Source organism: Aptenodytes forsteri, unplaced genomic scaffold, assembly GCF_000699145.1.
Source record: "Aptenodytes forsteri isolate BGI_AS27 unplaced genomic scaffold, ASM69914v1 Scaffold15, whole genome shotgun sequence".
Lineage (NCBI taxonomy): Eukaryota > Metazoa > Chordata > Aves > Sphenisciformes > Spheniscidae > Aptenodytes > Aptenodytes forsteri.
The window spans coordinates 25,023,467-25,035,404 of record NW_008795129.1 but is presented as its reverse complement, the minus strand read 5'-3'; the positions used below and the strand labels follow the sequence as shown (position 1 = coordinate 25,035,404).

Sequence of the window (11,938 nt, the reverse complement as noted above, 5' to 3'; positions counted from 1 at the left end):
CCTTTAGATCCTTATTTTCTGACAGAGATCACTAAGGTTACTCTCTGTTCTTTCCAAAATAAAGCCACCTTTAACGTTCAGAAAAGAGTTTAGCATTTCATGTCAAAGGCAGCATAAGCGCCGTGAATCTTCAGTGGGTGGTGATGGCAAGATCAGGCCACCAGTGACAGAACTACTTCTGTAAGTCAGCTGGATAATCTACATTTTCCAGGCTTGCTTGGTGTGATTTAGGTAAGTGCAAGACTTACGGCTCTTGGTGGCCTCCTGGTACCATCTTTTTTGTATATGCATATCCCTCAAGGTGGAGTGGCTTGTCAGGCAATGACTAAGTCATAAATAATGGGTTTTTTCCTGTAGCCAAGAAACTATTTTTCTTGTGGCCCATACTTTCAAAAAAAGGGGATGAAGGTCTGTGCAAGCAGGATACCAGCTCTCCATCCCTTCTGAACATACCCTGCTCAAAGACAATTGCCAAATCACTAAATGAGTTGGTAATACACCTGCACAATAAATGAAAAGGAAGAGGCTGATTTTCAAAGCTACACATATATCTCTGTTGGCTTACAGACAACATTGTTTATCATAGGTTACCAAGGCAGAAATGTATTTGATTATGTAGAAAAAAGTTAACTAAAATGGATGTGAAAGCCCAAGACAAAGATAAATCTGGACTTGTTTCAGTTTTTTCTTTCCTGAAAAATAAGTTGGGTGGTGATATGAGCTGTAAGGAGCGGGCCAGAGCCACTCCAGGTAGCTGCACTGCGACAAAACACCTCCACCTCACTGAATACAGATGTGCACAGATGCAGAATACACACATTATGCTTGCACAAGGGCATAATTAAATCCATGTTACTTTTTTTTGCTTAAGTACTGTTGGGACCCTGCACTCAGGACCTGTGTTTAGCAAGTCAATATCTCTTGGCAGCACTTAGCCGCATGCTCAGCAGTCACAGGCCAGGAGTCATTCCTAGCCCTTCAGTTTCACGTGGCCAAAAGCATTAAAATGCTGCTTCTTGGGCAGTTCTGGACAGAGCTGGAAAGTGTTTGAGTTGGAAAATTGCATTTTCAGGACATCTGCCATGGCTTAAATCACAGCAGCCAAGAATGAAACAGGGCGAATGCCCTGCTGCAGTGAAACTCCTGCGTGCCACCATGTTTGCTGGCCTGGGCTTCCTCCCATCCAGACATTACACGAGTCAGAGTGCATAAGAACAATAATTACCTAGCATTTCCTTATACATTTTTAAAGGTCTCTAGGTCTCACTTGACTAAGAGCTGCAAGAGCTAAGCAACCTAGACACGAATGGTACCCAAAAGGAGTGTAAGTGTTTAAGCAGCTTTAAAAAATACGATGCTTTAAACATTTCAGTGTGGACAAATGCAGGCAGGACTGTGCTTGATCTCCTCGAATCAGCCAGAAATTAGCCAGCTGCAGCCCAGAAAGCCAGTATCACACTAGCACAGCTCCGTGCTCGAGTCACTTTTCTCCATGGGCTCAGGGGTGCAAGACACAGGAATGGGCATCATGGAGGGGATGATGCCAACTGGCCTTATTCTAGGTTTAATGATGATCTTCCGGGTTATGATATTTAATAGGGAAATATTAGAAAGCATCCATATACTGATTTATTATTATCTTAGCTTTGAATTCAAAATGCATTGCACACATGCTTTGCAACATTTTCAAGCCAACGTCACAGCTTGTTACACTGCATTTGGAGGAAACAGCCACAAGGTAAAATTCACACATATGTAACTCAGCAGATGACCTTTCCTACACACCACATTTACATATTTTTTGAGCCCATGTGTTTTTTTTTTTTCACAGGAAATTAAAAAAACCCCATTGTTAATTACTGTGCCACAACTGTAGCAGATGAGCAGAAACTGCATTTGGCACATTTCATCAGATGTGTGTTGCCTATGTAAGTCAATTAATTGAGGCAAAGGGAGCTGCACTGATACCCTGCCTTAGAGTGATTTCCCAGAACTCTTCTGGAAGTGAGATGACACATCTCAAGAGATTATTTCCTGCTAAAGTCATTTTAAATAACTATATTAAAAAGAAACTAGAAGTTACAAGTAGGGCCTGATTCTGTCTTTCACTAATGGCCCTTCATATCTTTGGAAATCTGAAATGAAATGTAGTTTAAATCTGTATTAAAATTGCCAGAGCAGTTGTCTTCAAGTGAATGTGATTTGGGGCAGGAAAGTACAGTCATGCCTTGCCTTGCTGGTGGGTTTGCCTCTACGGCAGAGAGGATGGATGTCAGGAATAATCCTGTCAGTCATCCCGACAGGCTGCATGCACACATTTATTCAAAGCACAGGACTATTTTTGTATTAATCAACAGCAAGCTGATTAAATCTGTAGCTTTTCAAAGAAGGGGAATTAACCAAATGAAAACATTCATTTCAACACAAAACTTTATGATACTGTAACTTTGGAAATAAAGCCTTTTCTGAGCAATTCCATCTGCTCTACTTGGCTTGTGCTCTTTGAAATAAACATCTGTTTACATGATGAAGACATGGGTACATTTGTCTCTGTTGGTTTTACCATAGAAAAGCATTAAGATGATTTTAAGCGTAAAGTTAAACATCAGATGCTAAAATTGAGAGTATTGTTTTGAACATTTGTTTATGATTTTGCTCTTCGAAAGGAAGTTTTTTTAATTCCTGATCCAACACCATTGCGAAAGGACCTTTTATTGAAAGGCATCTCCAGGTAAGGCTTTAAAAAAGCCAGTTCTTCATTCCTGCCCACTGTGGCTAAGCAGTTATTCAGCAGGACGAGGCAGTAATCAGATTTTCCATACAGCTGGCAATTCCAATAAAAAGGATTGCTGCTCTGAAGATAAAAAAAAAGGAGAAAAAGAGAGAGATAAGAAAAGGTAAAATCATGGATTTGTGTATTTATCAGGACTTGTTCAGTATAAAAAGCAAAGCAGAAACACAAAAAAAGTCATGCTTAGAATGACAAGGATGAACTGTTATTTGCTAAGGATTTATTATATTCAAAATCAGATTTTTTCATAGCTTTCTAGAAAACGTAACTGTGGTATTTCTGATATAAAATACTGATACTGTTACAATTATGTTTACAGTATGAAATGAATTGCCTTCCGTGATGTTGACCAGTTGTGACATGTAACACAGTTTCCCTAGAGTAGCATGCATGTGTCTTGCTGTAAAATGAGATTTTTTTCAGTTAACAATGAAGGAGCATCTTGTTATCACTTGTGTGAAGTCATGTAGTTTAAATGACAGGTAAGAGAAAATGAAAATACCTGTAAAGCAGAAATCTGGGGGAGGAAGCTTTCTAGTAGTTATGACTAGTTATGACTAAGTTTAATAATGACAAAATAGTAATGGGAATTTTTAAAAGTCTGGGTTAAAATCCATATAGGTTTATGTACACGTTCCTTTTCCTTGCACTTTACAGTATAAAAATGTAAACTACATTTTAAAAGTTTTACAGATTTTAATTGCATTTAAATTAACGTTGAATTTAAGAGGAAACATTTCCTGGCATGTCTATAGTTGTTCTGTGCACCTTTCACCATATCATGATTTGGTGAATCATGATTCACCAGCTTGCTGATTATCTATCTAAATGAAATACTCTGCCATCATTTCTAAAGCTGTCTATATTGCACTCTTGCTTGGGAAAGCATGGTTGCATGCAAAACCATGGAGTTAACACCTGCCTTCACTGGAACTTATGGTAAAATTGCCATTAGCTTTACTAAGATTAGTTTTAATTCAGTATGCTATTACTTTTATTAATACTGTTTAGTACTTAACATTTTTTCTGTTCTGTGTGTATAAAAGGTAGACTAATGATTCTTTCTGCAAGCAAGAGCATGCACCAAGTCTGAGCCACTGAGCAGGCACGCTGCTCACTAACCACCCAGCCTTCTTCTGCCACTGACTGTGTTTTTTTTCCCCAGACTGAAGTTTCTCCCTAACAAGAAGAAATACTTTCTGCAAGAAACACAGAGACAGAGAAATTCCCCTTTGAATTTTTAGCTGCTATCTCACAACCTATATAGGGACTTATACTCCTGAATAAATTACTATTATTTTGACAGGCAAGATATTCATTGAAATAATTAAACTCGTTTTACCTATTATATCATTGCCATAAAGAGAGCCATTAAGAAATGTGGATAGTCAGATCAAGCTGTGTCCAAACTATCCGTGATCAGAAATGAAAGATGACTCAGCATTTACAGAAGTAAAACAGAGAGAGGAACTGGGCGATGGATAGATTAAGGCAAATGGGAACTTCAAATCAATAAAATAAACACCTGCACGAGTAGCCACCATTTCTGCTAGCGATAGATCACCTTAATGAAAAGATAATGATGAAAAACACATCAGAGGAAACAAGGAAACCTGAACCATGGCTCCAGGAGCTGATTTTACAGCAATAAGGAACAGGGAGTCTAAAGAAGACTTTGTCCAAAGCAGGAAAATTGAACATCATCAGAAATAAAATATTTCATTCCATGTTGGCAAAGTCTTAAATTTTGTATGCATAGTTTGACCAGCAATCTGTCATGGTAACCTGATCTAGATCAGAAACTGAAAGGATATTAGCATTATTTAAGTAACCTGTTCACTTCAGTTTTATAGGCTGTTCTACTTTCTTTCATAGTTCAATCGAATTTGTATTACTGATTCTATGCAATAATTTTCCACAACTTTATATAAGAATTTCTCCTTTACCTACATACTAACAGTGACAAATAAATTTACTGGTTTATAAACTAGCTAGCAATAAGTGAAATTAATATATATCTCTTATTGTACCTATTTGATATAGACAAGGAATTTAGATGAAATAGAGCAGAGATTGATGTTTTTCTCTTTTCCATACAATATTTCAACTTCAGCAAAAGCTCCCCACACTCTGCATTAAATATGCAATAGATTTCTCACATGATTATTTTAGAGGCTTGCATATTTTATTAGTAACTAAAGCAAAAATTGAGCTATACTCCAGGAAAATTAGGTAATAATATTTAACTAATAACTTTAATACAGGAAACTTCTTTCATTTTATAAAAAAACCCAACAACAAAGAAACAAGCAAACAAGAAAAATCATTTAAATAAAATAGCTATTTAAAAGAAATGAAGCATCTAATCTTCAAGTAAGTAGGGAGCATGACTTACCGTGGAAGGGACAACTGGGTAACCTGAACACACAAATGTCATTGAGATCCAAAGAATGAAAACAAAGTTTAACCTGCATAGACTTCAAAGAAAAACTGAGATCAGTTAAAATTTAAAACAAAACCAAGCAAAACTACATGCATACACATAAACGCACAAACGGTATATTTTCTCCATATACAATCTGCAGTGTCTTTACCTGATCATTTTTTACTCAGGAGTGTGTAGGTATGTACATGCAGTTATACTACCAAATTCTTCACATATCCTTCCAGTTCTTTCTTAGATGATCATTTTATACCAGAGTTCAGGAGTGAAAATGTCATCAAAGCTGATTTTATTATGACTAATTGGTCCTTGTTTGGCCTTTTCTTCTTGTTAAATGGGAAAATGGCAAGAACACATATTCAGCTGCCATTATGAAACTACCAACTGATTTCATTTAAAGCGTTCCATTAAAATGTCTCTCAGGTGGGTTTACTGTTAAGTCTGTATCATCATAGCAAATATGGTCAAAGGTCTAAAGATTTCAAAAACACATTTCAAGAATTTTTTACCACTTCCAATATATCATATTAAGACCTTGTAAAGCCTGGCTGCAAGGGAAAAACAGTAAAAGTGCACTTTAAGTAGAAAGTTCCTCAAAGTTATGATACTTAGAGCAGCTACAATACGTAGAACAATATGTTATATATATATCCACATATTCAGCTGCCATTATGAAACTACCAACTGATTTCATTTAAAGCGTTCCATTAAAATGTCTCTCAGGTGGGTTTACTGTTAAGTCTGTATCATCATAGCAAATATGGTCAAAGGTCTAAAGATTTCAAAAACACATTTCAAGAATTTTTTACCACTTCCAATATATCATATTAAGACCTTGTAAAGCCTGGCTGCAAGGGAAAAACAGTAAAAGTGCACTTTAAGTAGAAAGTTCCTCAAAGTTATGATACTTAGAGCAGCTACAATACGTAGAACAATATGTTACTATATATATATATCTCTCTCTATCTTTTTCTCCCCCCCCCTTTTTTTTTACATATTTAGTTTTTAATGCACCCAATTTTTAAGTGTTTTTCTTAGACCTTAAGTCCTTTGGACATTCATTTCTTCTCTTGCATGCAGACATATCTTAGCCTATGTTAAGTTTATTCAATCAAATCTTCTATAGAATTAATAAATTCTGTTAATCTCTATCAATGTAGCAAATGTCTAAGAGCATAATTTTTTACTGCAACAAATTTAATTGCACAATATTTAATTTAATTGTGCAACATTTTAGGGGATCCTGTGGTTCATTTATACAGAGTACTGTAAAAGCAGTAGGAGTCCCACAAAGTCTCTGAATGTTAGACCGTACAGGCAAGGGAATGCTGAAAAACATTAAATTAACTTTTTTTTTCTTCAATTGAAAATGCTAAGGATCTTTTTTTGACAGTCACCCAGTGTTAGACATGCATGCCAGTGACTCAGCAGCCTCAAACATTGCATTTCCTTCAGTGTTTACACTGAAAAATCAACGTACAAGGGCTCCAGAAGGGAACTCTGTGTGAGTCTTCAGGGAGACCTGAGCTGTTATAAATTACGGCAACTTTAACTGGAACATTCAGTCTCCTCATGTAGATGCATTTATTTCCAGAAGGTAGAAAGCAGTAAGGCCTTCAGATAAGGCCAGAAGAAATACAGTGGCATGTAAGAGCCTTCAACACTTTCTATAGAAAAATTCATAATTTGATCTCAGATTGTGGTTGAATATTTTTTCATCATCTCTGTACATGCTGGTGCTGATCATGTCAGTGGTTGATATAATCCAATGACTCTTAAATTACTTTAAAAAAGTATGTGTTTGTAGTTGCTGGTAAAGTACTTCAGGATTCTTCCAGACCAACAGGACTATAGAAATATAAGATGAAATGAGCCTCATTTAAACACCACAGTAAGCAATCCATTTATAAAAACCGTCAAGAGAACATTTGACTATTTGCATATTCAGTATGTGTCCTCTTATTCAGAGAGAAAATCCTTTCGTTTGAATTGAACACCCCGTTCCGACTCGTACAGGACCTCCAACTCCAACTGATAAGTGGATTAGCCCATGTTTCTGCTGCAATGAAAAGCACGTCGTGTTGGATTCTGCTTGAGCATAGTTTAGCGTCAGCTTTCATTGTATCTGCATTTAGTTTAACTCCATTTTAATACAAAATTAACCTTCACATAACATTATTTGTGGAAGATGAGGGACAAGAACAGCCTTGTTCAGGATTTCTAGGTTCAATGTGGAGCTTGTACCTTAGACAATCCGGGTAACCTTTGGTGCATTATTGACTTAGTTTTTTTAAACCATGAGTTGTTTGAGTCCCTGGTGACCTCCCATTGTGCCTGGTCAGTACCTCCTATGCTTACCATTATCACATCCCTTTAAAACAGTGGATTTGGCCACATTTCTAGCTCATAAGCTTTGGACATGAGAAGTGCCCAGAGCCTTTCTCTGTAGGCATCTTCAGCATAAGCAGGTGGTGAGAGAACAACCAAGTGAGGCCACCAAGCAGCTCCCAGGGGATGCCAAGGAGATGGCCATGCAGGCCCGGAGAGGAGGAAGTTTTGTGGTGCCTGGAGCAAAGCAGCAGATTACAGAAACTTCGAACAACATAGAAAGACAGTTCTTGTGTGACTTTCCAAGGAAGGACAAAAAGATGATCAAATATGCTCTTTAAGGATGTTTCACACAGCAGGTGAGAAAGGGAAAGAGGCTCATATGGCAGCAAATCTCCCAAACGCTTTGCAAAACCAATCGCATCTGGTCTGAACATTAGGAAGAAAATAATGGTTAACCTGAGGGTTTGCATGTATTTCATTCATGCTCATATTATAAATGCTCACAGTAAGATCTTTCTTAACAAAATTCTTTAGCCTGCTTTCTGTTTCCAATTCTGCCTAAAAGTCACCTCTGACAGACTGTGGTCCTTAGGATCTGACTCTATGAGGAGACAGGCAAGTAATGTTTGGGTTTTCCCCCCACAAAATCCAAGAGCAGATTCCACCTTTTCAAAGGCTTTGACCAGCTGAGCAACCACAAACTGTTTTCAAACGAGGCACATGCAGATTGCAGTTAGGTGGGTATGAGTTATTGGGACATCACCACCCCAGAAGTGGGCTCAAGGGGTTTGTCCACCTCTGAGACACACGGAAGTGGTATTATCTGAACAGAATGAAGATTCAAGCTCTCACATTTGCTTCTCATTTCTTTGAGTTTATTTTTTCTAGCTATTCGGGATGCAGTTTAACACACCACAACTGTGATTTGCATGCATAAAGTGTATATGGAGATTTAGATACATTCAAGATATTCCCACTTCAGGTTTGGATGGATCAGGTTTAACAGAACAAGTGGCAATTGACATTTCTGTCTTCTACTCTGTCTGCAGAGCACCCAGTCTGAGGCCTTGCTCCCAGGTAAGGTTCACTGGCAGGTATCATAGGTCATATGAATCATTAAGAACCATAATAAAAATTCCCAGCATCCATAAAGTTTGCATTTTATGAGAATAAATTAGCAGCAATATCTTCCACTTTCCTGCAAAGCCAACAACATCACCTCTTCCCTCCAGCTTTGTTAAAGGAATAGTGTATTGCACTTCGTTGCTGCTCTTGTTTGGTTCCCCACAAAAAACATATGAAACACAACACAAAGCTTGCTGATAAGCCTATCGAGCCTTGCAACTTAATAAGGTTAATAGGCCTATAAGTTTAAGAACATGATATTTCCCTCCTCCATCACAGTAGTAAATCTAAAGTGTTTAAACTGGCATTGTGTGCCTTTGCTAAGGGATCAAAATAATAAAAATGAAAACATACACCAAAGACTGTCTGTATGGTCCATTGGTATAACCCCAAACATTGTAAAACCATAGCAGGTTAGTGGTCTGGATAAAGGCAAGGTGCTAAATCTCGTTGTTTCCCTCTAGGATGTTCACAGTGAAATCTCAGAATGGATTTTTTTCACACAGCTGCCTGGATATTTTGCTCCCAGCTCAAAGTTTTTTTGCTTTCAAGAACCACAAGAAACATCTTGATCAACCACAAGAAACATCTTGATCAACATCAAGAAACCGAAGAGCCAGGATGGTTTGCTTTGAGATCATAGCAAGGTGCAAAATGGAAATTAATCATACTCACAGCCTATAAACCTGTTTCTGACTCAGTGATAATAGAAAATCCCAGCACGACACAAAGACAGAAGGAAAACAGAGTCAGAAAGCAGGTTTATTCCTTCAGTCGTTACTGCTGTGTTCTCACTACCAGCAAGGGGATGCAACCAAACCCTTCGCTTGCACCACTGAGATCTCATCTACAGAGGCACAAAGGAGCTAAAAAGTTGCTGTAGATGCACACTTGACTATTTCTGTGCATTTCCCTGCCATGATTGTTTCCCCTTAAACTTGGTTACTATCCAGAAAAAGCATGTCCCTGGCTGACAGGGGTAAGGGGTTATAAGGCCAAATGGTGCAGCTGGGGGGAAGCACAGCTCTTGCCTCCCCTCCTGCCCTCGGATATTTGACTGGGCAGTGACTGACCATCTCCAATCGCTCCATGAACACGCGGCACTCAGGCCTGTGGGCTCGAGCCTGTCCTCTGTGTGATTTACTTTGCTCCTGCGCCGCCAAGGTGTTTGCACAGAAGTGCTCTCTGTGGAGGATGCGATAGTCTCATCAAAGGTCAGGTGTATATTTTCTGAGTCCATTGAGACCTACATTGGCTGCTGTGGATAAACAGCTCTATGTTCCTGTTTCAACTTCAGAAGTTCTCCAGAAGGAGAGACACATTTATTGAATTTCATTTTGCTTGCTAACACTGCCACCGGCAGAGCGAAGTCCTGCGAGTGATACACTGCTCGAGCTCCTTGATGACGGGGATGGCTCCTACACTGAGCCGTGGCACGGCAGCCCTCACTTAAAAGATGCATGACTCCTTTTTAAAAAATAATTTTCAATGCAATTCCACTCAGAATCATTCTCCTCTAAGCCTGCATTAGCGATGGTTAAGGCTCCAGCAATGCACCTTCTGACGCACAGGTTTGATCTACGAGGAGAAAAAGAAAATCAGAAAGGCATTAAAGCAAGAAGCAGCACTGCCACTCCTGCCTCCCACTCTGTAATGGCATTTTGGTTGGCTTGCTTTGCCTGGACAGATACTCAGCAGCTAGGAGGTGTGCAGAAAGCAAGCAGTGTTAGACTATGTAAGGAGCAGGGTGTAAGATTTGAGGACCTACAGATAACATGAACCTCGGGGTCTGGGTTGCCACCCAATTTTGAAACATTTCTGCATCATGGGAGCTGTGCATGTCACTGTCACAGCAAAGGGGATAAAGGTGCAGTCTGATCCCCCACACCAGAAGTAGAAATTAGCTTTGAAGTCATGTTTTCAATCCTACCTCAGACAGGAATTGTCGGCTGTGTCATAGTCACCATCCTCAGGATTTTAAAGTCTAAATCATCATCTATAATTATATATATTCTTTTTCCTGGTTACAGTCAATGTACACAGAGACCATGTGGGCAGAGACAGCATGAGTTTCCTTATCTGGGTCTGCCAGTCCCACTCCCCGGCACGGGGCAGAGCTGCTGATTGCGTCAAATTGTGCAGTGATGTAAAACCTGACTCTGTGATACCAAACATCATCATCTCCCACAGTCTGCAGCTCATGGCACCTTACAGGCCCTCTGCCAAGTGCACAAATGTCCACGCAACTGCTGATGCTACCACATTCCTGCTATATTCTATGGGAAATGACAAGAATAAAGTTTTTGGCAAAAACATGGCAGAAAATATTTCCCATTTATAGATGCTCTTGCATTTTTGTCAGATTCTTTAGCATGCCTTCAGAAAAACAATCTGCATGAAGTACAACATGAAAAACAAGCTCTCATTATTCTCTATGCACCACCACCAAATGTTAAAGGCATTTGATAATTTATCTGGAGAAAAAACAAAAAGCAGAGCAGACAAAACTTGCTCAACCCATTAAGGGGAGACTCAGCAACCTAAAAGTGGTGGTAATTAACATTTTTGCTATGCTTATTTGTGCATGCCAACATAATTTATGCATTCAGAAATTTCTCAGATAGATCCTACAGGAAGTTGCTGCCTAAGAAAAGATGTCAGTGCTGAGCTAAAAAGACACCTGTCAAAGCTGAAACCCAATTTCTGTTCAGATGCAACAAAGATCTCGATGATCTGAGAAAGCCTGAATAGTGATTGAAGTAGAAGCAAGAAAGAGAAAAGAGCCTAGATAGACAAGAAAAGGCGAAGTTTTTTGAGGAGAGCGAGGAGAAAAGGATGTAGGAAAGTCTGATGTAACTTAAGAAGAAGAGATGAAACTTTAAAGGGATCAAACTTTAAAGGAGTCAAAGAAAGCTAACATAAATAGCATAAATAGTTTGGAATAGACAGAAAGAGTTGGGTGGCTTTGAAGGGCATAATTTTTTAAATATGTTATTGCACTCTATCCCAGGGTTCTCCAGTGGATAAGGCTAAGAAAGACAAGGAAAAGGTATCTGATATTTTTCATTACGCTAAGATGCCAACAGAATATTCTGGCTCAAGCAAGTTTGCGTATTTTCGTCCTTAGAATCTCAGTTCAAAACCATTTTTTCTGCTCACTAAGTCCTTGAGATGTCATACCAACAAGTGCTATGTCATTTGGGAATGGAAAAAAAGGAGCAACGTAGGGCAAAAGTTAGTCACAGTAG

At 38.7% G+C, this 11,938-nt stretch overlaps 1 protein-coding gene across 1 annotated transcript; it reads right to left on the bottom strand.

Annotated features, from left to right (window-relative positions):
• Window positions 1-2,644: 2,644 nt before the first annotated feature.
• On the bottom strand, window positions 2,645-6,818 carry NPS (neuropeptide S). The gene is given in 3 exon segments (XM_019471704.1): window positions 2,645-2,854; window positions 5,187-5,281; window positions 6,788-6,818. Coding segments are annotated over 3 exon segments (336 nt in total).
• Between the last annotated feature and the right edge of the window lie 5,120 nt (window positions 6,819-11,938).